Consider the following 27051-nt stretch of genomic DNA (forward strand, 5'->3'; position numbering starts at 1 on the left):
TCCCAGCCCCCACATAAAAAGCAGGGCATGGCTGCAAATCAGCAGCCCTAGTGCCAGCTGAGGTGGAGACAGAAGGACCGCTGAGGCTGCCAGGCTAACTCCAGATCCAGGGAGAGACTGTCTCAGGGGATAAAGCAGAGAGTAGCAGACGTGGCATCCAGTGACCTTTGGCCTCTGCACTCGTGTGCATGGGTCCACCCTCCTACTTACGTGAAGCGCTCTCTCTCTCTCTCTCTCTCTCTCTCTCTCTCTCTCTCTCTCTCACACACACACACACACACACACACACACACACACACACACACACACACACACACACACCTGAAGCCTGCGCTTGTGACTAACCCAAGTTCATTGATGGCTAAGTCATTTCCCTCTCCCTTGCATCCCTCCCCAAGCCGTGGACTTGAAACATTCCCCGAAATAAATTGCCGGCGGACCTGCTGGAGAACTGTGTGCGTGGCGCGGGAGGAGGGTAAGTTGTTCCGTCTTGGTCTTTGTGGTAACTGGGTCAGACTTTGCTGATGGCGTGCTTTCTGCCTTGCAGGCTACCTTCTCCTCGGACTCATCGCCATGTTGGTGGTCCTGGAAACCTTCTGTGAACTCCATGAGCTGAAGAAATTCAGGAAAATGTTCTACGTGAAGAAAGACAAGGACGAAGATCAAATTCACATCATGGAGCACGACCAGCTCTCCTTCTCCTCCATCACTGAGCAGGCAGCCGGCCTGAAGGAGGATCAGAAGCAAAACGAGCCCTTTGTGGCCTCCCAGTCACCACCCTATGAGGACGGCTCTGCGAACCACTGAGCATGGGCTACCAGACCCCGGACATGAGGCAGGCAGAGCCTTGACTGTGTCCATTTTTACAAGAAAGTCAAAGCCAAGATGATGTTATTTTAAGAAATATCTACTGTTAACAATATTTTAAAAACATGGAACTTTGGGCTCCCGGGGTGGGTGTCTAATTCCTGGGCAAATGAGATGTGTACCTGTAATTCATAGGAGACGCAATCACCTGGACAGCACATGCCAGGGATGAATACTTAAAGCAGTGTGCTGCAGTGGATGGAGGCAGATTTTATATTTAACTGGGGACTCTGGGTTTGCATTCCAATCATTTTGCCTACAGCTAAATAGCAACATTTATATTTAAAAACAAACAAAAAATCTATAGAGATGTATTTTATAAATAGGTTTAAGTGTCCTGGCTTGCATGTACCTATCCAAAATGATTATTTTTGTAGCGTCTAAATTAACTCTATTTATAATGAATAGGTTTCCATCTACTGTGTACATAGAACATATAAATATGTTTATATCCTGTACATACTTGTAGGCTACCAGATCTCCCTATACTTCTTAAGCCAAGATAAGGAATATTTTTTTCTTTTTGATTTCTCTTTATACTAAAGGACTCAGAATTGCCACAACAAGCTAGGAGGCATAGAAACCCAAGAGAAAATCAGTATGCTATTCTGTTACCATATATGTTTCTACCTTCTTACCATGATGTGGGACCATCATGACCAGTGAGGAAGAGAATTTGTGAGAGAGTGAAGCTATCGGTCTGGAAAGTACACCACTCTTTCTGCCCACCTCACAATGAAGCACAGAACATGGTGAAATGCCCCCAACAAACAGATTAGGTCGGGTTAATCTGAGAATTCTACCTTTAGAAGCTGAAATCAATAAAATCATGGCAGATTGCAATCTCATGTTTTCCTATGTCTGGTGTTTCCCTCTATGTCCATTGTCTATATAGGCACTGCTTTAGAGATACTGTATAGTAACAATGCATCGGTGTATCTGGGATGTCAGGAAGGGCCATTGAAGGAAAAATCAGGAAGACCCTGTGTGATGACGGGTGTTCACTGAGGCCTCTATCTTGCTGTCCTGGGTCATACCCAGAGGTAATTCCCCTCACCTGATGATGAGTTGGCCACACGCTGTGACTGAGGGATGGGGTCTCCTCACATTAGGCAGCTTGCTCCCTACCACCTAAACCCCATGCTGACCACTCCTGCCTTATCCTCCCAACAGTGTGTCCCTGACTCAGAACAAAGCCCTTCCTCATGGCTCATGGTGTAAAGTTGCATCTTAGCTCAAAGCAAAGAAGCTCTTTTGTATGGAGAGAGGGGAGTTGGTGTAACACACACAAAAGCCACTGTACTGGGTCATCTCTGGTGACCTCTAGTGTCAACATGACCTTCCCAGTGTTTCTGAAACTGGGTCTCCGCTGCTCAGGAGCAGGTCTTTTCCATGCTGGCCTGGCTTCTCAGAGGGTGGGCTACTCTCCAGAGACAGACAGGAGTAAGGGCAGAACAGTGACTTCTCACAGGAGATAGCAGGTGTCGTGGGCTTGGCTAAACTTGCAAAGGGCACCGAGAGTTTACTGTGTGGTGTGGTGCAGCCAGAGTCCTGGGAGGTGTCAGAGTGTAAGTCACGGGGACAGTGGGTCATGGGTTGAGTGTCTTTTCGTTTAATACCTCAGGGAGGAAAGTATTGATTCCCACAGCTTCTCAACTTTGATGTGGGTGGGAGTCCAAAGCACGAGCCACAAGAAAGCACATGGAGGGTGCCAGTACTAAGTCGCCACATAGACTGAGGAGCTGGCTCAGTTGATGCAGAGGCAAACATGAGTGAGGGAGAGACCTGCTCTCTTGAGAATAAACACCAGTGTGACAGCATTGGCCACTCCTTAGAGCAGTGTCCCCAGGACGTGACCACCTCTCACTAGGCTCTGCCTCTTAAAGGTCCCATCACTGAATAGCACACATAGGGAAAAGGCTTCCAGCACATTAGCCCTTGGGGGACACGGCACATTCAAACTCTGACACTGGGATGTCTCTCTGCAGCAATAAGATCTTAGAATAAATCTAAAGGCATTTGAGCAGAAGCCAAGAGGAGAAAAGCAGGGGCTTTTCTGATCAGATAAATTCTGCTCGACTTTGGAAAGACAAGAAGATGGGATTTCTAAGCTACAGTCACTGTTTTCTGAAAAGCAGGTATGTTTATACTTATAAGTCATATGCCTTGGGACATGGACCCAATGGACCTTTCAGGCGACGAGAAAGGAGATGTTGAGAAGTTAGAAGAATGCAAAGGACTGTAGCTGAAGTTTTCCTGTGTCCCACCTGGCCTGCGGTCAAGACAAATCTCTCTCACCTGCCTGTCCCGCAGCCGCTCGGACCCAAATAAACACACAGAGGCTTATATTATTTATGGACTGTATGGCCATTAGCTCAAGCTTATTACTGACTAGCTCTTACACTTAACACATAATTCTTATTTATGTTTATCCATGTACCTTTTCTCAGTTCTGACTTCACATCTTGCTTCCTCTGTGTCTGGCTGATGACTCCTGACTCAGCCTTCCTCTTCTCAGAATTCTCCTTGTCTGCTTATCCCACCTATACTTCCTGTCTGGCTACTGGCCAAACAGCTTTTTTTTTTTTTTTTTATCAACCAATCAGAGCAACACAATCACAGCATACAGAGCGACGTCACCCATCAAAGGAACTGGGATAGTCAATGCAAAACTCCTTCAGCCTTTTAAAGCCATCAGGAGTCCACTGCCTTCTTGGTATTAACTGCTGATATTTGTCTCAAATAAGATATGTCACTGCCACCAGTACAAGGGCACCCTGAGAGGTGGAGACAGGAACAGCTGTGTCTTAGAATCCTGAGCCTGCCATGGGTACATTCCCTGGGATTCCTTGTTCTAGGAGTTCTGTGCTGAGGAGCTGAGAACAGAAGGGATAAACACACCCTTAATTCAAGAAGGTGCTCCCTTTGGGCTGTTGTGCTTAAGGTAAAAGTTTCTGAAGAACATGTAGCTGAAATTAAAATGGCACAGCATTCCTCAACCTTTGTTTGCACATGCCCAGTGACATTGTAAACCTTCCCATTTAGTACATTTTGTTTTTCCTACAATAATTTATAATTTTCCAAAGGATTTACAGTTTTTGTTGTTTATTTTTTTGTTTTTGCATCCCAACCAACACTTCCCTTCCCTCCTCTCCTCCCAGTCCCCTGCCCACCCCCATCCCATACATTCTTCCTCCTCTACTTATCTTCAGAAAAGGGCAAGCCTCCTATGGATATCAGTCGGCCATGGTATATCAAGTTGCAGTGAGACTAGGCACCTCCTTTGCTATTAAGACAGGATGAGGCAATCCAGCTGGAGAAAAGGGTCCCCCAAGCAGGCAACAAAGTCAGAGACAGCCCCTGCTTCCACAGTTAGGAGTCCCACAAGAAGACCAAGTTATACAATTATGGCATATATGCAGACAGCCTAGGTCAGCCCCATGCAGGCTCCCTGGTTGTCAGTTCAGTCCTTCTGAGCCCGATGAGCCCAGGTTAGTTGGTTCTGTGGGTTTTTCTGTGGTGACTGTGATCTCACTGGCTCCTACAATCCTCCCCCCCCCCCTTCCCCAGGATTCCCTGAGCTCCACCTAATATTTGGCTCTGGGTCTTTGCTTCTGTTCAAAGGATTTACTTTATGGAACATTTTTTCCCTTTTTTGTGCTATTGGAATCTGAATCCCTTTTTGTGCTTTTGGAGTCTCTCACACCCTAGGCTCAACCACAGAGCTGTGTTTCCAATTCAGCTTGGTGGAAATTCATTACTTTCAAATTTTTGTGTGAGGCAAGATATGAAATTGTTTGCTAAAGACAGCCTCCTACCATTTCATTTACTACACAATGGCAGGCAGTTTCATTTTTTCTTTTTAGATGGTGTGTGTGTGTGTGTGTGTGTGTGTGTGTGTGTGTGTGTGTGTGTGCTCACAGAGGCCAGAAGAGAGCATCTGATCCCCTGGAGCTGTAGTTACAGGCAGTTTGTGAGCCACCTAAAGTGGGCTCTGGGAACTAAACTCAGGCCCTTTGCAAGGGGTATGTTTAACTGCTACACTGTCCCTCAGGGCCTGCAGCCTCAGCTTTCTAAAATGAAAGGGGCCCAGAAATAAACAGAATCTCTTCAAATAAAACCTCTTTTTCTTGACTTGGCCAGAGAACGTCCGAATGGGAAGTGAGTCCTCTCTTTGCTCCACTCAGAGCAAGCTCACACTCACTTCACCCTCACTTCTAATAAAATCATTGTTCTGATTTCCTGACTCACAGAAAGCTAAAGGAAAGGTACTATGCCACAGTCCTCAGGTTTTGTGTTAGTAAAATTTGCCATGCAATAGTTTTAGGTGCATAAGTAAAAACAAAACAAAACAAAACCTCAAAGTGTCAAGATACAATAGTAACTGTTGAGACCACCCAGCCACTTCACTGTACATGTCTTGGTTCTATAGAAGAGCCTACACTATGCCCTGGGCATCCTGAGTCACATGTCCCAGGAATACAGTGTAGATGTAATTCTGAATGGTTTTATTAAATAAGAAACACAGAGCCAAGTGCAGAGTTAAAAGCCCAAGAGGTCAGAGTAGTAGCCAAGAGCTGAGACTAAAACCACCTTCTTATTACCCGCTGCCACTGCCATCCTTCCCCTGAGAAAGAGACCTACTTCCTGTGTGTCTGTCTTTTTATTGACTTTCTGTTCTGCCTTCTCATTGGTTGTAAACTCAACCACATGACCTCCTTGTCACTATCTATCTATACAGACCTCCAGGTCTCTATGGTTGGTACTGAGATTAAAGGTGTGTGTCTCCAAGCTGGCTATGTCCTTGAACACACAGACTGTGCCTGCCATGTGATCGGATTAAAGGTAGGCACCACCACTGCCTGGCTTGCTATTAGCTCTGACTCCCAGGCAACTTTATTTATTAACATACAAATAAAATCACATTTCAGCGCAAATTAAATATCACCATAATACAGTGGCTACTCATTTTACACCAAGAAGGGGAAGCTGTCCCATTCTCCAGAGACGTGACCATCTCTCTCCCACCAAGCTTACCAGTTACTCTTGCTGTAATACAATACCTTAGAAGCAAGCGTTCTGGTTTGTGGTTTGAGGGGGACACACAAACCATCATGGTGGAGAAGTAGTGTCAGAGATCATGGTGACAGAAATGTGCGAGCGGGTCTCCTCACATCTTAACAGATCAGTAAGCAGAGAAGACAAGAAGTGGGGCTGGGCTATAGAACCCCAAAGCACTAGTGACCCAGGGCTGGGCTATAGAACCCCAAAGCACTAGTGACCCACTCTTCAGTGAAGCTCCGCTCCCTGGAGGTTCTTCCAGAACAACACCACCAGCAGGGGAGAAGTGCTCAGCCACTAACCCCTGTGGGGACATTTCCAGTCCAGACAACAGCATCATGTTGTATCCACAGTAAGCCCAGGAGCAGGACTCTCTCAGGCTGACGTTGTTGCATCCGTAGGAATTCTGACCAGACTGGATTTCCTCCATTGGTAGACCAGTCTTGGTCAGCTGTGCGGTTTATGGATCCACATTATCTGCTGGCTCAAGAACATGCAGAACAGGGCTGGAGTGATGGCTCCGTGGTTAAGAGCACTTACTACTCTTGAGAGGATCCAGGTTTGGTTCCTAGCGCCCACAGGGCAAATCACAACCACCTGTAACCTCAGTTCCAGGAGATCCAACACTTATTCTGGCCTCTGCAGTGTCCTGTGTGTACACACAGGTGCTTACGCATGCACGTGTGCATACACACACACACACACACACACACACACACACACACACACACACACACACACACATTCACGCATACATAAGATAAAAGAAGTAATTCATGATTTTAAAAAGAATTTACAGAGGCCGGGCGGTGGTGGCGCACGCCTTTAATCCCAGCACTCAGGAGGCAGAGCCAGGTGGATCTCTGTGAGTTCGAGGCCAGCCTGGTCTACAAAGCGAGTTCCAGGAAAGGCGCAAAGCTACGCAGAGAAACCCTGTCTCGAAAAACCAAAAAAAAAAAAAAAAAAGAATTTACAGAACAGCAGTCAGTGTAGCTGATATCCTGACAGAAACGGCACAGAGACCCCTCCTCTACCCCTATCCCTACCCCCCTCACACACCGAGGACAACTACAGAGAAAACAGGCTGGCCTGAGGACTAGATACTCTTCATGTTATGTCAGTGACATGATTTTCATAGTGCACTCTGTAAACAGGGTAACTAACACGAGACTGGAGAGATGACTTAGAGGTTAAGAGTTCTCTCTGTTCTTCCTAAGGAGCCAAGTTCAGTTCCTGGCACTTGCCTTAGGAGGTTCACAACTACCTGCAATTGCAGCTCCAGGGGGTCTGACACACTTCTAGACCTGCCAGCACACATGCCATATGCTCACACCGACTCACAATTAAAAGTAATTGTGCCATATCCATGGTGGGTATGTTCTAAGACCTGAGTGGATACCCCACCTCACACGGTACAGAATTCTGCCTGCACTGTGCTTTCCACCCTTCATGGTGATGAAAAAGTCCGGTTTCTAAACGAGGCCCAACAAGAGATGCGACAATAACCGGCCAGGAAGCACGTCACAGTTAAAGCCATGTACAGCTTGCCAATTGTTCCTTTCTGGAATTTCCCATCTCGTATCTTCAGGATGCTGTTGAGGGACTAACAGGTAGGAAAGCTTGCTTTCTATATGGCCCTTGTCACCTTCTAAACTGTTCCCTTGGGCTGAGCATCATGCTTTTTCAAGGTACAGAGACCTCGAAATGTCATTGAGACGTTATCACTTAACTTGTGTGAATAAATAAAATATCTAGCCCTAGGTGAAGAAATCAGCTGAGACTGGGGCAGTTTCCCACAATTTTACTTCCGTTAGCTATAAATTATATGGGCATATATACTATGGAAGTGTGAGTACAAGCCATTTTCCTGTGTATAACTCATGATTTCATCTCCATGTCTAAGTTGTGGCTTGAAACCTGAGCTCACCAGCCATTGTTCATCTAAGGTTTCCGAGAAGAGCTGGAGAACCTGGGGAGTCTAGCCTGCTGGTTGTGAGTGCTTGCCTTACTCTTTCCCCGCTCAGGGGCTGTCACTCAACCTTGGCCATTGGTTTGGAGCAGAGCTCTTGCCTCTGACTCAAGTTGCACAACAGAAGCTCTCCTCTGAGTGCTCCTTACGAACTTGGTACCAGGTCTGTTGTATTGCAGGTTGGGACATTGTGACCCTAAGTGCTGGATCTGAGCCTGTTCCCACCCACTCTGCAGTGACCAAGTGAGTTATGGAAGGCCTCTGTGATTTGGGGCCCCTGCTGTGACTGGCAGCCCACCTGCTTTGCTGGCCCCCCATTTTCCACACGCTCTTGATCCTGTGTGTTTGGTGGTTAGGACCAGGGGTGGGTGAAGCAGAGCCCAGTGGCAGGGCCAGGTATGGATACCGTGGGGACCCCTTGGGTGAGTTTGTGTGTGTGTGTGTGAGGGGGGTGAACAGGGGAAGGATGACTTTAGCAGCTGTTCTGTGGGAACCCCAGGCAGACAGAATGCTCTGAAGTTCTCTGAGGAAAATATGCAGGGATAGTAGGAGATGGAGACACTTAAATATTCTTCCTTCCAAGTGATCTGCCCGTAAAGACAAATCTCACATTGTTGTCACTCCTGATGCGGAAACCTGAGAAACCTGAGAGATCTGCAGGCACTGGCCAGTGTTGGGAGCTGTTGCCGACACCATGGAAAGGGCAGGTCCCATGTGCTTATCCCCCATGGTCCATAATGCACAAGAACTTGTGCTGGTATTCCACACAGAGCCAAACTCACCTCCTGAGTTTCACATACAAGTTGAGGAGAAAGGCGTCCTATTTGGGAGCAGAGAATCAAGAGCACACACAGAGAAGGACACAGTGTGCACAGAAAGGAAAAGACCCAGTTCCATCTCCTATGTGCACCCGAACCAGGCTTGGGCCATTTTATTCCAGCAATGACAGAATCATTGTTACAGCACAGCCCTGGAATTGGTAACATTACAGGCAAACAGATGCAATCTCAGGTGTGAAAAGTTCAAAGTAATTTTATGTCATTTGTGTGATGATATATTGTCTATCCTAATAAATGTTGCCTGAAGAGGACAGAACAAACCACTAGATTAAACATAGAGGTCAGGCAGTGGTGGCACACACCTTTAATCCTAGCACTCAGGAGGCAGAGATCCGTCTGGATCTCTGTGAGTTCAAAGCTACCCGGGATTATATAAATTTGACTCAGTCTAGGAGAGAAACAGAGCCAGGCAGGGATGGCACACACCTTTAATCCCAGCATTTGAGATCTCACACCTTTAATCCCAGTATGTGGGAAGTCACACACCTTCAATCCCAGCAATAGGAAGGAAGTGATATGGTGAGTGGAGAAAGGTATATAAGGTGTGAGGAGACAGGAACTAGAGGCTTTTTCAGGCCGAGGAGTCCTAGAGGTAGGAGGTGGCTGTGGCTTGTTCCTTTGTCTCTCTGATCTTTCAGCAGTTACCCCAGAAGCTGGCTCTGGGCTTTTTATAAAAAGACCATTTAGCAATTCATGTTACACATTTGTTACATGCTGGGGTTTGAATGTTTTTAATACTCAGTTCCCCACTTGTGGTACTTTTACAGCTGTGAGTCCTTTATAAAGGGGGTTGGGGGAGGAGTTGGTGGAATAGGTCAGCAGAGAAAGTTATTCTGTTCCTATCTGCTGCCATGACAAGCCCCTCCCCCATCCCATGGTCCTACCACCAGGCACATAACTGCCCCACCCTTCCTGCCATGATGGACTGGATCCTCTGAAAGCTTGAGTCAAAATAAACCCTTTCTTTGTTTTTTTGTTTTGTTTTGTTTTTTGTTTGGTTTTTTGAGACAGGGTTTCTCTGTGTAGCTTTGCGCCTTTCCTGGAACTCACTTGGTAGCCCAGGCTGGCCTCGAACTCACAGAGATCCACCTGGCTCTGCCTCCCGAGTGCTGGGATTAAAGGCGTGCACCACCACCACCACCCGGCAAAATAAACCCTTTCTTAAGTTGCTTTTGACCCATATCGGGTCACAATAATGACAAAAGTGATAAACACACTAAGTTGGAGGCTGAGCCTCCCAGTCTCTTTGTTCGTGGTTCCGTGTCCTTGTCTTGGGTCATGCGTGGAAGCTTGAGAAGGCAGAGGCTAAGAAGCGTCCCTGTCAGGAAGCCCCACTCATGTCTCCTGTGGGTGTCAGGACTCGGTATCACAGGAGAGGGAGCTCCAGCGAGGGAGGGGGACAGGACTGTCTGCTGCCAGTGCTCAGGGAACATGTTCACAGCATTGGCAGCTGCTATTAACACCGGTCCCGGGCATTTCCCCATGGGACCAGATGATGCCTCCGGCTGTGGAAGTCAAGGGTGGAGCAGGCTCACGAGGGAACACCTATGAATGGAAATTACTCACACACCAGTTAGCAGTGCAAGGTCGTGGTGCTGGTGACATTGTGGGAGTCAGCCAGAGGAGCATGAACTCGAAGGAAGGCTGGAAGCAAGGTTTTGTGGGGAAGCTGGTCCCTGGAGATTAAGCGTAAGGACATTTGAGGAGAGCAGCTAAAGACCAAGTCTAGGAGCCAGCCGAAGAGACACCTGTGGCTCTGTCATCCATGGCATGTTCTGAGTGTGTGGCTCAGGCAAGCTGCTCTCTACCTTTGTGTCCTCAGTGTCCAGATGCCTTGTGGGTAGAAGGATTATTTAAAACAATGGCTGTCACGTTATATACCTGATCAGTCACAGAAGGCGGACACTGGGGTGGTTTCTTGAGGGTGTGGAGTTTATTAGAAGAGTTATTAATGACATGGACAGACAGATAGACAACAGCAATATCGGGGCTCTGAAGAAAGTTCAGGCCACAACCAGAGACAGACAACATGGCTGGGCCTCTGAAAAGAGGTTATCAAAGCTCTTATGTCAGAAATGGGGTTTATACTTTCTGAGGATAAGGGGAAGGTCCACAGCGCAAGCCAGGCAGGAGTCTGGGAAGTGGTTACGGACCAGGATGTACAGCCACTAAGAGTTCCTTAGATTAAACTTCCTCTGCAGGTGAGAAACCCTGGAGCTTGAAGTCTGTTAGCTAGGGACTCACCGACACTGTCTCAGTCAGCACCTGGCTATCTGTGGGAAGGGAAGGACTCCTGAGCAGCCGCTGGAGTCTCACATTACAGTCTCACAAACCTGACACTCCATGTCATTCTGTGTCATTCTGTTGTATTCCCAGGTGGTTAGTCTTGGTTGCAGAGCCTAATTTGGTAGGACATAGGCTAATTACAGCCCCAACTGCAACTCTGAGTAGTTTCTCACAACAGCCTATAGGACACCTTTTGCTTTTATCCTACCCTATTTAACTGACCCATGTTATTTGTCAAATGTGTTCATTCCTGAGCTAGGGAGATAGCTCAGTAGATAAAGTATTTGCCACACAGTCATGAGGACCTGAGTTCAAGCCCCAGTCTATGTTAAAGAAAGGTATGCTGGCATGAGCTTAGCCAGGTGGGGCTGAGCTTGCTGGCCTAGCCTGCTTGGCAAAGTCCTGGCCAGTGAGAGACCCTGTTTCAAAGGAAAAAGGTGGTTGGTGCCTAAGGAACGACACCTGAAGGTGTCTTCTGACCTCCAGATGCACACACACACACACACACACACACACACACACACACACACACACACACAAACACACAACACAAGCATGCCACATTCAAGCACACATCCTCTTATAAGCATACATGGATGTACCGATTTCCAGAATTATCTGTCTACTTCAGGCACCCTTGAGACCATGTCCCTTACTGATGGTATTGCTATGAACACAAATGTCAGTAGTTACCCCTGTGGCCTATTGTAGCTGAAGTTTTCTCTGGTCCTACCCAGCCCCACAGACCCCACAGCCACTTATAAAATAATCACTCAGAAGCTTATATTAATTAAAACTGCTCGGCCATTAGCTCAGGCCTACCATTGACTAGCTCTTACATTTAAACTCAGCCCATTTCTGTTAATCTATATGTTACCACATGTTCTGTGGCTTTACCTGTGTGCTATTACATGATGCTCCCTGAATGGCAGGCTGGCATCTACTGACTCAACCTTCCACTTCCTAGAATTCTCTTTGTCTGTTTATCCTGCCTGGCTACTGGCCAATCAGCTTTTTATTTATCAACCAATCAGAGCAACACATCCACAACATACAGAACATCCCACAGCAGCCTATAGAAAGACTAAGGCTTCATTTTTGTAAGAGGAAACCTGGTCAGAGTGAAGATCATTTTAAAATCAGCTACCATGAGAAATATTTCTTTTCCCTATAGAAATTAAAAACGATGTTTTCTTGTGTCTTGTCAGTATTTAAATGTTGTAGTTCATGACCTCATCTGTCCAGGTGATAACAAACTAGCTACAAAATGGGAATTTATTTTCCCTGGCTCTTGCTGCACAATAATAATAGTGTTCACAACAACAGTGTTCTGCTGGGACTTGCAGGAGGCATATGTGTATGTATATTAATAGTGTGTGTGGTGTGGTGTGTGTGTGTGTGTGTGTGTGTGTGTGTGGTATATGCATGTGTGTGTGTGAGTATATATGCAAGTGATGTATGTGTGGATGTGTATATTGGTGTGTGTGTATGTGTGTGACATATGCATGTGTGTGAAAGTATGTGGCATATGATGTATGTGTCTATGTGTATATTGTAGTATGTGTGTGTGAATGTGTGTGGGTATGTGGTGTATGGGTATGTGCATGTAGTATATACGCATATGAATACAGGCACACACTTAATGCATGTGTAAATGGAGCCCAGAGGTTGACTTTGGGTGTCTTCCTCAATTGCTTTCCACTGTACCTTTGGAGACAGGGTCTTTCACCTAGGCTTGTTGCCAGCAAATTCTGTGGATTTTCCTGTGGCCACCTCCCAGGGCTGATGTTATGGATGAGTGCTCCCACACCCAGCTTTTACATGAGTGCTGAGGCTCCAAACTCAGGTTCTCCTGCTTATACAGCCGGTGCTTGACCACTGAGCCATCTCTCCAGCCCTGAGTACCTTCTGACTCATCAAGATGAAACCACATTCAGGAATGCTGGAGTTGTACATAATCCACACTGCCTACTGATTCTTTGATAATAGTCCCAGTTGCTCCATTAAATTTTCACACCATTCCTCAGCACTGTGTCCCTAAAATGACAGTATGAAAAGAAACCATGGGGAATACTACTCCCAATTACTTTATGCTGCTGCTGCTGCTGCTGAAGAACCCTCACATCTCAGATTTTCTTCCTGGCCTTACATCCCTGTAGGAGGGTAGTCCTAAGAGGGAGACCCATGCTTCTATGCATAGCTGAGCCAAAGTCTGCACATGTTCCTTTCAACAGTTCTAAATCTGGTTCTGAGTGGTAGCTGAGGATCTGTCTACCTCTTCAGGATTTTAGTTTATTCTTCCTCAGAATGGAAAGACACCACCCATCTCCACACTCAGGAAGGGCATTGTCTGTTCAAATTAGCAGAGCATACATCAGACACTCTTAAGGATTTGGAAGATAGAAAAATGGAATGATTTCTTTGGCACCCCCGAGGCCCTTGGAATTCCAGGGAGGGCCTTTGCAGAGACTCAGGTCCCTTGTAAGAACAAGCAGAAGATGGCAAAGAAAATCAAGTGTGGGAGAGTCGAGGTGGTACAAACACAACAGGAACTGAGATATTTCAAGAAAGGTGTGAGCACAGAAAAATCAATATAACATCAACTATTCAAACATGCCAGCCTTTTCTTGTTAGGAAATCCCTCTCCATTTATATCTTAATACACCTGCTCAATCATCTTAGTGGGGGATCTGGCATCCTGGACTAAAGCAAGACTTAATGGCCAGGATCCTGGAAGATAGAGACCTACTGTCCATCTCTCTCATCCTTGCTTCCCTCTGTACCATACAGGAAAGGGGGGCTGAAGGTGATAGTTGCCTGCATAAACTTAGGGCCTCAAATGTGAGCTCCTTCCCTGGGTGAGCCCCTGTGTTAGTCCCTTGTCTCGGAGCTATGATAAAATACCTATCAAAAGCCACTCAAAGAAACTCAAGGTTTGTTTGGCTCAAGTGCATGGTCCCGAAGGCATGGCGGCAGAAGCACAGTGCATCTGCAGTCAGGAAGCAGAGATGAACGCTGGTGCTCAGCTCACTTTCTCCTTTTTATTCATCTCAGGACCCTAGCCCATGGCATAGTTCGACCCACAGTTAGGGTGGGTTTCCCTATCTCAATTAACTGACTCACAGGCATGCTCAGAGGCTTGTCTGTTAGGTGAGACTAGATCCTGTCTGGGTGACAGTCCCTATGAACCACCACAGTGTCTTACAGGTGCACACGAACTGGGAACCCGGAGCAGCTGAACCAAGTGCTGTGACCAACGGTCTGCTCTTTGATCCAGACACTGCAAGTTTCCTTCCTAAATGAATATACAAATGTAGCTAATGTAGCTAAGAGAGGCTCTTCCACCAGGCAGGCCTTAGTTTAGACAGTTATACACATGCTTCATTTTCTTTCAACTTTTGACGGGCTGAAGGTTCCCACCGATCATGTACCTTCCTGTGCTGAGCTCATGACAGTGGTCTTTCCTGGCTCTTCTCTCTAGACTTGACACACCCCTCCTCATTCATCTGCACAGCAGATCTTTTCCTCAGTGGGTCCTGTTACTGACACTGTGCATGCTTCCTGAGGGGCCTGGGGTCCTGAGAGGCTGCCTAGAGTTGGGCATCTCACTGGTGCGATAACCTATGACTTCTCTGTTCCTCTAAGGTATCTAGGGGAATTAGCATGCTGAGGAAGTAAGATGAGCACACTCTGTCAATTGTTCATGGCATTGTAGCAAGCTTTCTTGTCAGGCTGTCTTAGGGCCACCAGCCTGCCGATAATGACTTGAAGACTTACTACAAATCATGAAAGTTTGGCCTTTAGCCTAGGCTTGTCCCTAGTTAGCTCTAATAACTCAAATTAGCCTGTTTCTATTACTCTACATGCTGCCACATGGCTTGGTTACCTCTGCTCTGTACCATATGCCTTACTGCTTTAGAGTCTCATGGGTGTCTCTCTCATAATCCACGCACCTAGATTCATCTCCAGTTCCTCTCTCTCCCTGGAAATCCTGCCCATCTTTCCTGCCTGGCTATTGGCCATTCAGCTCTTTATTAAACCAACCTCAGTGACACATCTTCACACAGCATAAACAAGTATTCCGCAACAGTGCTTCATGGTGATGAAGGCCCGGGTGCCACGCCCTGCATCACTGAGCACACAGCAAGATGCTGCTGCTGCTGAGTGTGCACGGTCATGTGAACAGGGCTGAGAGCATGCTCACCTACCTAAAGGTAAATTCCTGCTTTCCATGCAAGTCTATGGACCTGAGTTTGAATTCCCAAAACATACAAAGTTTTTTTGTTTGTCTGCATTTTTAAGTAAGATGAAGTGTCATGAACCTGTATTCTGAATGTTAGGGAGACAGAGACTGGAGGATCTCAGAGACTCTCTGGTCCACCTACCTAGCAGAATCAGTGAGAAATCCTGTCTCAAAAAATTAAGTGGAGAGTGACAGAAAAAGACACCTGATATTGATTTCTGGTCTCCATGTGTACCTATACACACAAATTCTCTCTCTCTCCCTCTCTCTCTCTCTCTCTCTCTCTCTCTCTCTCTCTCTCTCTCTCTCTCTCTCTCTCTCACACACACACACACACACACACACACACACACACACACACACACACTTTGTAAACTGCCTCTCAGCTTCCATTCACCTTCTTCTTCATTCCCTGCCATCACTGGCACCAGCTTGATGCCCATTTGTTCTGCCCGCCATTAGCTGGTGTTCTGACAGCCTAGCTCTGTCCCTGTGCCAGCCTGCGCCACAGTATCTGCTTTGTGGCAGCTGCAGCTCTGTCCCTACTGTGTCCAATTTTCTTGTCCTCCCTCCTTTCTGCCTCCCACCTGCTATGTCTCAACATGACGTTCATTTCTAGATCCTTCTGTTGTCCATGCAAAGATGTCATTTTAAATGACGCTAAACAAACCCAATTTCCTCCCAGCCCCTTCCTGTACAGGCTTAGTCACATCCCTCCTGAGATTTCTTGTTTTAATCCGGATGGAGTTTTGCATTTGCCATTGAATGAGTCTGTCAGTACACTGGACAGGAGCCATGTCTAAGTGTGCCTGAAAAAGTTCTTGTATGAAATTAATTGTATTTCTTGATGAAATTAATCTCAGTATACATATAAGATAGGAAGGTGTTTGGAAAGCAAACTTTTCTTAATATTAGGCCATGGTAAATGAAATACTGCAGATGAAGATAGGAAATGAGTATTTATTTTACCAAAAATATGTGTTTCCATGAGACAGCAGACATTATTCCAGATATGTGAAATATACCAGTGAACACAAAGACAGAAGTTATTGCTTGCCCTTACACAGCTTTAGTATTTGGTTATCTTAGTTTATTTTACTCTGATATGGTCTTATGTAGCCCTGGGCTGGCCTTGCACCTGCTATGAAACAGAGGATGACCCTAAACTTCTGACCTCCTGAGGGCTGGGATTGCAGGCATGCACCACCTTCTCTGGTTTATGTGGTGCTGGGATCATATCTAGGCTTTGTGTGTGCTAGGCAAGTACTCTCTTAGTTGGGTGGCATCCCAAGCCCAACAGCTTGATTTAAAAGGCTCTAAGTGGAGCTATAGAGATGGATCAACAGTTAAGAGAATTAGCTGCTCTTCCAGACAACCAAGGTTCAATTCCCAGCACCTACACTATCTGTAACTCTGGTTCCATGGACTCTAACATCCACTTCTGGTCTTCTTGGACACAAGGCATGCATGTGACAAAGACATAAATGCAGGCAAAGTATTCATACTCATGAAATAAAAATAAATCAACCTTTTTAAAAAAGGTTATTACTCTACATGCCTGGCCCAGTTTAGATATTTTATAAATCTTATTTCATCCTCTCATGTCCTGCACAAGGCAGGTACATTCCCATGTGGAATTGGGGATATTCTTTTGCCCATTTGAGTCCGCATTCTCTCATTTGTGAGAGCTGTCTGCCTCTTAGCTGTCAGGGGAGAGCACTGATAACTGGTGGGTGCCTTCTCTCTGCCTGGCATTTTTACTAGGTGATTTGTAAGCTTATCTTCACAGACAGGCCTGTGAAGTGAATTGCTTGGTCTTGATTTTCAGATGAAAAAGCAAATTGTCAGACTAGTAGAGCAAGTTGGTGAAAGTCAAATGCCTCTAAGTAGCAAAGTAGAATAATGAAAGTCACATGACCACCTAATGGCAGAGCATGTTACTGGAGTTGTTAGGGTCATAGCCTGGGAATGCTCAGTCCCAACAAACTAGACTCTGTATCATTTCCCAAGGGGACAATTAAAGAGACAAGGAACTGAAGAGCAGAGAAAGAAGATTCTGCATTGTGGCTACACCAAGTAGAGAAACAAAGTGATCTGGTGACACCTCCCCACCCCACCCCATCCCCACTCCCCAGTCTACCTTCAGGGTCCTGACGTCTCCTCCTCCTCCTCCTCCTCCTCCTCCTCCTCCTCCTCCTCCTCCTTCCTCTTCCTCTTCCTCTTTTCTTCAAAAACAAGATTTCTCTGTGTAGCTCTGGCTGTCCTGGAACTTGCTCTGTAGACCAGGCTGGCTTCAAATGCAGAGTTCTGCACCTGCTTCTGACTCCCAAGTGCTGGAATTAAAGGTGTCCACCACCATGCCCAATCCTAAGTTTTATGTTTAAATAGAGGGCAAGAGGTATGAATCAAGCAGTCCAGCTCAAGGTGTGGTCCTGCCCATCACCAGCCCATCATCGTCTCAGCTCCAGTCTATTTCACGGGTTGCCAGTTGTCAGAATTGTGTTACATCTCAGTTCCACTTCTGGCTAGCACCAGGCCTTTTCCTTCTCCCAGCTTAAGATTCCTGGTGAATTCCAATTTCTTGGAGGCCCTCTTTAGGTAGTCTGATGCCTAAAGGAGAGCACAAGTGTCTCTTTAGAATGTTCTTTCCCCTAGCTGGACAGCAACAGGCTCAGGAATGATTTCAGACAAGAATCATCGTTCCCTTCTGTGTTTTCCTTGTAAAGACCTCATTCGACAGTACTGAGAGACATTCGCACTAAAGGAAATGAAGTCCTTGCCACTTCTCTATTAAATCTAGAGATCTGGTAGATTCCACATGGTTTAGAGAGGGGGCAGTAAGTGATGAGTTGATGCAGGAAGTAGGGAGACTTGTCCTCAGCTCTAGAACTCATGCGTTCTGGTTTGCAGAGCCTCTGGAGCAAATCAAAGCCGATGGCCAAGACATGATTATCGGCTGAACTTCTGGACGTGATTGTGGATGTCAGTCATGAGATCAAGAGGATCTGCAGTCATGTGTGTTGGGGCCAGGGAGCAGATGCCGCTATCCTGGATGGCACTGTAGTAGGGTCATGTGAGACAAGGGCCGATCAGAGACACCAACACTGAAGGAGATGGTCCCCAAACTCCACTCAGGAACAACTTGTTTTATGAGTTGCTTTTCTGCTTGTTGTGACAAATATCTGACTAAAACCACCTAAGAAAGGAAGGGTTTGTTTTGGTTCACAATTCTGAGGCGTTACAGAACATTATGGAAGAAGGCATGATGGTGAGAGCATGAGGTAGCTGATCACATCACATCTGAGGTCAAGAAACAAAGGAAGAGGGATGTTGGTTTTGAGTTGTTGGCCCCTGGAATGGTGTCACCCACATTTAGAATGAGTCTTCCCGCCTCAATCAACTCAATGTAGAAACTGCCTCACAGGCATGCCTAGAGGTTTGTTCCATGAGAAATTCTAGGTGCCCAGCAATTTGTCACTCGAGATCAACCATCTCAGTTGCCTAGGACAATTCACCCCAATGTTTTCAGCTCACGACAATATGAATAAGACCCTGTTGGTGAGACACCTGTGATGAGTGGATGAGGCTATTCATGCAGGAAGACAGTCAGGACCTGTGACTCACTTTGTTACTTGCCACTAGAAGTCCAAGGGCCTATGTTCCTCATGTAACCCTTTCATGGTCAGCTCATTGGGATGTTCTGATCTAAACCCAATGTTGAGACCCAGATCCCAAGCCCTTCTCCCTCTAGATTCCTGTTTAGCAGACCCAGAAAGCCAGTTGTGTGATATGCGGCCCTGATACCAAAACAGGAGAATTGAGGGTCTTCCATTAAGAAACTCAATTTAGAAAACAGAATTAAAATTTAAAAAAGTAATCCCAGACTGAGGAGATAGGTAGGTTGTAAAATGCTTGCCTTGCAAGCATAAGGGCTTCAGTTCAATTCCCCAGGATCCAAGTTTAAAAAACAGAAAACAGAAAACAAAAACAAAAACAACAAAACGCTTGGAGAGGCAGTGTATCTGGGCAATCCTAGCACTGGGGAGGAAAAGACAGCAGAATCTTTAGAGCTCATTGGCCAGCCGGCCCAGCATGTTGGATGAGCTCCAGGCTAGTGGGAGACCCTGTCTGGGGAAAAAAAAAAGATGGAAATCACTTAAGGAATGACGATCAAGGCTATCTTCTGGCTTGTACATGCACAGGCGAACTCTCACACACATGACCTTGCACATGCCTACGCCCACTCAAAAGTTTAAAAGAGTCCTCAGTAAGAAAACAATGCCACTGTAGAGCTAGTTGGCACAGAGCCTCATGGATCCAAGTGACCTTAAATCATACTACCCTTGTGGTTCTTTCCTAGTGGGATACAGTCTGCAGCAAGGAGGGAACGTTTGCAATAAGAAAACACTGATACGCGCGCAGTGTCACAAAGGTGTGGGTGCCGACGGTGCTGTTTTTATGAGACTCCCATGTGTTTGGGGGGCTCACCAAGGGGTCACTGCAACGCGGTCAAAACGAGACTTCTGCAAATGCTGGAAGGTATAGATTCAAGATGGATGTGGCTGATGAATATCTTCAGCACTGGGAGCATTGGATCTAAATTCATCTGCCTTCCCTGTTTTCATAGTTCTCTGGAGAACAGCCTGGTCCTCAGTATGGGGCAGGAAACTGTGGTCCTGGAACACTTTGTCAGATTCTAAGTAAAGTAAGTCTGTCCAAGACTCCTGGAGTTATGTCAGAATGACCCTCCTGCCAATGTGAAGACATACCACAAGCCAGAGCAGATTGATGAGTCCATTAATCCAGACAATCTTGGGGACTAATAAATGCCAGCCATGCTTAGTCCTAAGCTCTTAAAATTATTGACAATTTTTGAAGCTCATTTTTAATCTTCAGAAAATAGCAGAAAACTGTTCTACTATTTGAATTCTGAGAAAAAATAAAATAAAAAATAACTATCCTTTTTTCTTTTTTATAAAAAGTTTTATTTTATTTTTAGGTGTGTGTGTGTGCGCGCACGTGCACATGAATGTAGTTAGCTATAGAGGTCAGATAGGGATGTCAGGTCCCCTGGAGCTGGAGCTACAGGTGATTATAAACCTCTTAGCATGGGCACGGGAAACTGAACTGAGGACCTCTGTAAGAACCTCAAGCTCTCATCACCCCTAAGCCATCCCTCTAGCACCAACCTACTTTTTCCTATGTAGTCATATGAATAAACCCATTCTGTAAGAAATTTCTTAATTGAGAATAATTATAAAAATCATAGGTGACAAGAGCCATCCACTGAATTCAGTGGCTGTCTGTCTGTTATCATCACCGAGGGCAGAGCAGAGCAGACATGCTCCCCTGGAGAATTCAGATGCCACTGTTATCTGAACAACTCTCTGGAGACGGAGCCAATCACTTCCAGGAGACTTAAAGAGACTTATGAGACCCCAGTGATGTCCTCACCAGCCTGTAGGTCTCATGATGGTTTTGGGGAAATTCAGGATAAATACAAGGAAGAATGGAAATACTATAATAAGAACTGAATGAATAGAGAGGCACATGGTGAATCTCAGGCTCTGGTCCTTATCAGATTTTAATTCCACTTGCCAAAGAGAACTACCACAGAGGAAACTGTGAAAACAGTCTGTTCTAAGAGATTGTAGCAGTTGTATTTGGTGATGTGAATGAGACTGTGTTAGGTTTTACTTTGAAAGAGTCCCACACGTATTTTATAAGCATTTATGAAACTAAACACTTCCAGACCAAGTGAAAGGATGTCTGGGAAGTGTTTTAGAACAATTCAGGCACTGGGGAGGAAACAAATGAGATAGAGATTAACAATATGGTGGTCTACGGGGTCACCATCTCCCCCCATGGGGTCGCATGGTTATTCATTTAGTATAATGTGTGGAGCCTTTCTTGAGTGGGAAGAACAAACCTAGATTCATTAAGAAAAGTGAGGAAGAACTCTGGAGAGTGGGAGGGGTGTCCAGGGAGGAATTGTACCTCCTTGTCTGATCTCAGTGGGGTTTTATGGATCCTATGGAGAGAACAAGGTGGAGACTGTAGTGATCTTTATTGGAATTGGTTGTGTTTGACCACATCATGGGTCAAGCCAGCAAAGAGTTCACATACCCTATACATGCTCCCTTGAACCAACACTGACCAGTGAGAGGAAGGGTTACTCTTCCGTTCACGAGAGGGGTAACTTGTGCTAAGAAAACAGCCCATGACCCGCTATGGGCTCAGCCTAAGGGAACTAACTCCTGTCTCAATTATACCATTTTCTTTACTTTTAAATGTACTTGAAAATGTTAAAAATAAAAAGCAAAGGCACTTAAAACAACAACAGCAACAAAAACAAAACAAAAAACAACCCTAAGAGTGAGCTAGGAAAAGGAGAAGGATAATTCTTGAGAGATAATTCTTGAGTGTCCATGAAAGGTCATGGTATCCCAAAGGCCATGGAAATAGGGTCCCAAGAGGACAGAAAAGGCTGGAGGCAATGCCACCAAGAAGCCAGGGCAGAGTGCAGTTGGGCAGTGCAGAGCGAGGAGGTAGAGGGCTGAGCTGGGAAGGAGGGAGCTTGGAAAGCCATCTGCCTGTGATCAGATGGGCCTTGTTGGATCAACGGGGTCCAGGTGTGTGTGTGTGTGTGTGTGTGTGTGTGTGTGTGTGTGTGTGTGTGTGTGTTTACACACACATACAAAATGCACATGTATGCATGCTTGTGGAGACCAGATGTCATACTCAGAAGGTACCCACCTTTTCTTTTTGAGACAGGGTCTCTCCTGACCCAGAGTTTGCCAAATAGCCAAAGGTGACTAGCCAGTAAGTCCCAGGAATTCAACTGTGTCTTCCACTATAGTTCATGGATTACAAACTGCCATGGTCAGCGTTTCTCAGATGGGGTCTGTGGCTTGAACTCGGGTCCTCCTGTTTGTGTGCCGAGCACGTTATCAACTGAGCCACCGCCCCAGCCCTTGACTGTTTTGAAAACGGAAGATTCTAGAACGTGGCAAATGCTTAAGAAGGACTCCCACAGGGGGAAAGGTGTTATAATGCATGGAGCATTTAGACAACACAGACTTTGACTGATCGGCATTTTTGAAGAGCTGAGAGATGGGGGAGATGGAAGTACTGAAGAGGGCTCTTCAAAGCACCGTGCTCCCAAATGAGTGCTCCTCAGAATCACCAGGAAGCTTAGGAAAATGAAATCTCTCCTTGTCTCCAGCCCTTGAAGATTCTAGTCACAAAAAATGGAGATTTTTAATATAATATAGAAACTTACAGTATTTGAAAAGTCCTCCAGTGAACTCTGCTGCAAACATTAAATTCACAGAAAGCACTTCAGGCTTTTCAAAAAGCAAATCTGTAAGTGTGTCCTTGAGGTGAAAGAAATATTTCTCTGGCTTGAAAACCTGCAACAAAATAGCAGGCCCAATTAGCCTTCTATAATCACTCAAGGGACTGGAGAGATAGCTAGTCAGTTCACAGCATCCTGCTCTTCAGATAACCCAAGATTATTTCCAAACGACCCCTGGGCAGCTCACTGCTACAGGCAGCAGCCAGCTCCAGGGGATCTGACGCCCTCTTCTGGCTTCTGTGGGCACCTGGGCTCGCATGTTCATATGCCCATCATTGAAACACAAAACCTTTATAAACAAACAAAGGAACCAGCCAAACAAACATTCAAAGGCCACAACTGATACATCTCTAAACACAGAAACAGATTTCATTACCAGGGGCACCAGTGACCTTGAGAAAACTTTGAGCATGCCCCCATCTTGTTGTTTATGTGATCAGAACATAGGCTGGTCTTATCCCATGTGGACTGTAGACTCACAGATAAAGCCTGGGAGAAAGAAAGATGGCAGGGAAGGCAAAGAGCCAAGGGCTTCCACTGGGCCAAGTCTCAGGCTGTCATGGCAGAGGCCTGGCTCTGCATGCAGCTTGGCTACCGGTGCAGACATCTGGTCAATCTCGTTGTGGGCAACAGTTCTATCTACCTAGACTTCCTTTGGGGAAGGCTGTGGCATTAGGATGGTAACATTTAGGCAGCAGCAACTGGTATAAATATACCATATAGAGCACAGTTACTTTATCAGCCAACAGCCTCAATGAGAAACTTAACATCCTTTATAATTTTATTGGGTTGTGAGTCTTGGAGGATTAGCTTTAGACAGGGTGTTGATTCCATCTACTATCAAAAGAAAAAAATAATGGAAACATCTCCTACCACTTGAGCAGTTTACTGATTGAGGTGACTTAATACACATATAAACAAAGTATGTATCAATTGGTAACACCAGCCTTGCTGTTTCTACCACTGACCCTTTCAAGGATCCTGTTTTCTCCAAAGATAAGTGTCTTCATTTTTTTTCCATATTGCTGAGATAAAATATCCTGACAAAAGCAACTTATGGGGGAAAGAGTGAATTTCAGTTCATAGGTCCAGGTTACAGTCTATCACAGTGGGAGAAGACACTGAGGATGTGCATGAAAGGACTGGTCACGTGGCATTCAGGATCAGAACAAAGCAATGGTTGCATATGTGTTTGCACTCAGCTTACTTTCTCTATGTTCATGTCCTCTGGCTAGGGAATGGTGCTACCCACAGTGGGTGGGGCTTCTCGCCTCACTGAATATAATCAAGACAATCCTCCACCATCGTTGCCTAGATCAGGTCAGCCTGATCTAGACAGTCCCTCATTGAGGACTCCCTTCCCAGGTTGACTGTAGACTGTGTCAAGCTGACAATTATAGCTAGCCATCACGACGAACAACAAACAGCAGGAACCTCAGTGTACAACGAGTCTTTTCATTAATGGTCTCTTTTGTGTGTTGTGGCAGCGGAGGGTGAATCTGATACAGCATCTTACTGCGCAAACCCAAGATAGACCTGAACTCTGTGTATCCCAGGCTGGCCTGGAGTGCTGGGTTACAAGTATATGCCTCATTGTCTGGATTTAACTTACCTTCTCTTAATTGGTACATAATTATGTAAGCATGTCTGACACTGACATCCTGCCCACTCTGAAGCTCTCTAGGCTGCTCAGTAGACTGTTGACATCTCTCTTCTTTAAGCTCCAAACACAGGATTTATCCTCTGACCTCTTGGAACCTCGCATCTTTTCTCTTTCATCCACTGGCTACAAACATTGGACTCATTTGGGTGGCCCAGAAAAACCAAGCTCACTCTTCTTTTCTTTTGTTAAACACCCAGGCTTCTGAACTATTAATTACATGGTGTTAAAGCCTGCATCTTAACATGTTTTAGCAGCACTCTAATCAAAAGGTGTTTTATAATGGACGGCAACTTACAAAAGTAATTGCGGTGTTATACTAGAGGGTCCACAGTGCTGTCCTCAATCCAGAAAAACCAAAGGCAAATGACAGCATCTTCTTGCCCTCCCGTGCCCTTCCTCTGGCCACTCATTCCCAACCTTCATTCACTGTTGCATTAACTTTCCTTGGGAGATGCAACCAAATGTGTATTTGCCATAGATTTGGCACCAAGGACAGACCAAAGCAGCGATTCTGTGCAAATTTATCTGTCTCCTTTACAGCATGGATGAAGGTGACTTACAGGAGAAAGTGTCTAGACACACGAAATGGGATCATCCATTGTGCAGGCTGAAAGATCTTAGATGTCGGGCTCAAGAGAAACACTGAGAAGGGTTATTGAGGTTAAGGGGTCTATTTAGAAGATTTATTGAAACCATGGACAGACAGACAGCAGCATGACTGGGGCTCTGAGGGGAGTTCAGGCCTAAAGTCATAGATAAATAGCATGGAGGGGGTTCTGAAGAGGAATCAGACCCACATGGTAGAGTTGGGGGTCCCTTTTTATAGGTGTCTGGGATGGTTCATAAGGAGCCTATAGCCAGACTGAGTCCTCAAGAGGCTGCAGGGAAGGGGATGGGGAAGGAATGCAAGGCCACCAGCATCCACAAGTAGAAACGCCCTCTCTTCCTTACGTGAGAGTCTGTTAAGTAGAGTCTCACAGTGTTGTCCATGAGATATTAGTGTCAGTTAACCCAGGGAGAGGGCACTGCAGACACCGTGGCCTCAGTGGTTAAAGGACTGTATCTGGGCTGATGCTAGAGAAGCTGGGTGATGGTGTGGGGGTGGGCCCTTGCCGTGCCTGCAGAGGTAGAGAGAGTTACACAGTGGGAGCCAGGCTGCTTTATAAGCCAGATCACTCCCACCATTCCCATAGCTGTTGGTGCGCCAGTAGCACGTGTGTGAGTTGCTGTGAGCCACCTTCCTGCAGGACACATGAGAATCCAGCCCACTGCCCCACATATCTGTTTCTAAATTCATTAGAATGAATAATGGATGGTAGCGCCCCGTAGAGACCAGGTCATACTTGTGTTACTCCTTGATGCTTTGTTGGTCGGTGAGGCATCGGCCTTCAGCCTTCTCCACACAGCAGAGGACTCTTTCCAATGAGCAGCACACAAAGCATTCTGGCCACAGCAGGCTACTAATGTCACAAAGCCACATGTACACCTATTATGGGATAATCTTTTTGTACATTGTAAAGATGTGTCTCTGCCTAAGGCACCTTCTGATTGATGTAATAAAGAGCTGAATGGCCAATAGCTATGCAGGAGAGAATATGCGGGACTTCCTGGGAGAGGGAGAGGAACTAGAGATGAATCTAGGCATGGGAGAGATACTAGCTAGATACAGAGGGAGCCAGACATATAGAATGGAGGAGAAATAAAAAGCCCTGTGGCAGAACATAGATGAATAGAAACAGGTTAATTTAAGTTATAAGAGCTAGTTGGGAACAAGCCTAAGCTAAAGGCCAAGCTTTCATAATTAATAATAAGTATCCATGTCATTATTTGGGGGCTAGTAGTCCCAAAGAAAGTCCAATAAGAAAGACTGACTACATACACCCTGGCTTCCCTCCTCACCTGGACAACCTACTCTGAAACACTTCAAAAAACTGTGAAACGTGAACTTATCACAGGAAATGAACATGACTTGGGTATTATTTGATATACAGTGGTCCTCAGCTCGCATGAGCAACCTGGAAGAAAGTGTAATGGCTGTGGGCATGTCACAGGCAGGGTTCATCTTCATCTATTCCCATCCCCCCAGCCCACCCCACTCCCGCCCAGTCTCCTGCCAGGGATCCCAGCTCTTGGGTTGTTTTCCAAACAAACCCCCACACCTCCAACAAGACTCCCTCCAAAATTCATACCCTTTTTATTTTTATAACCCTCAAAGTCCAATCAGTACTGTCCATATATGTGTGGACTTGAGGTCACCCCCTGAAGCATGGAAATCTACCAGTAGCCACACATCCAAAAGTGGGTGATTCTTCCTCCTCCAGTACCTATCAACTGCCAATATCTCCCCTGTAAGAGGTGGAGCCTAGAGAGAGCCTTCCCCATCTATGCTAAAATTTTGGCAGGACTGATCTTGAGCAGGTCTTGTGCAGGTGACCCCAGCTACTGTGACTTTGTGCAGACAACAGTCATGTCAGGTGCATAAGACAGTATTTCATACATTCCTTCCTGTCCCCGTTCTTACAGTCTTTCTGCCTCTTCTTCTATGATTTTTTCTGAGCCCAGGTAGTGATGGGGATGTCAATGAAATTGTCCCACTCAGGACTGAGCACTCAGTCTCCTATTCTCAGCACTTGGACCGCTTGCACATGTTGGCATTGACTGCTGCCCACGTGGAAAGAAGCTTCTCTGACCAAGGTTGACAATAGCCCAGTCTATTGGTATAAACATAAATGTTTAGAAGATAATTTGACATCCTCACCGTTCAGG

General features: G+C 45.9%; 1 protein-coding gene across 2 annotated transcripts in view; it reads left to right on the forward strand.

The window, feature by feature from the left end:
• Positions 1-1710, forward strand: part of Kcnk1 (potassium two pore domain channel subfamily K member 1) — a 36544-nt gene extending 34834 nt beyond the window's left edge. For both annotated transcript variants that reach the window (XM_076572341.1, XM_016001053.3), the window contains exon 4: positions 548-1710. In XM_076572341.1, coding sequence (XP_076428456.1) covers positions 548-807 — 260 coding nt within the window. In that variant the 3' untranslated portion in view covers positions 808-1710. The remainder of the gene's footprint in view (positions 1-547) is intronic.
• The last annotated feature ends 25341 nt before the right edge of the window (positions 1711-27051 follow it).

Source organism: Peromyscus maniculatus, chromosome 5 (assembly GCF_049852395.1).
Source record: "Peromyscus maniculatus bairdii isolate BWxNUB_F1_BW_parent chromosome 5, HU_Pman_BW_mat_3.1, whole genome shotgun sequence".
Taxonomy (NCBI): Eukaryota; Metazoa; Chordata; class Mammalia; order Rodentia; family Cricetidae; genus Peromyscus; species Peromyscus maniculatus.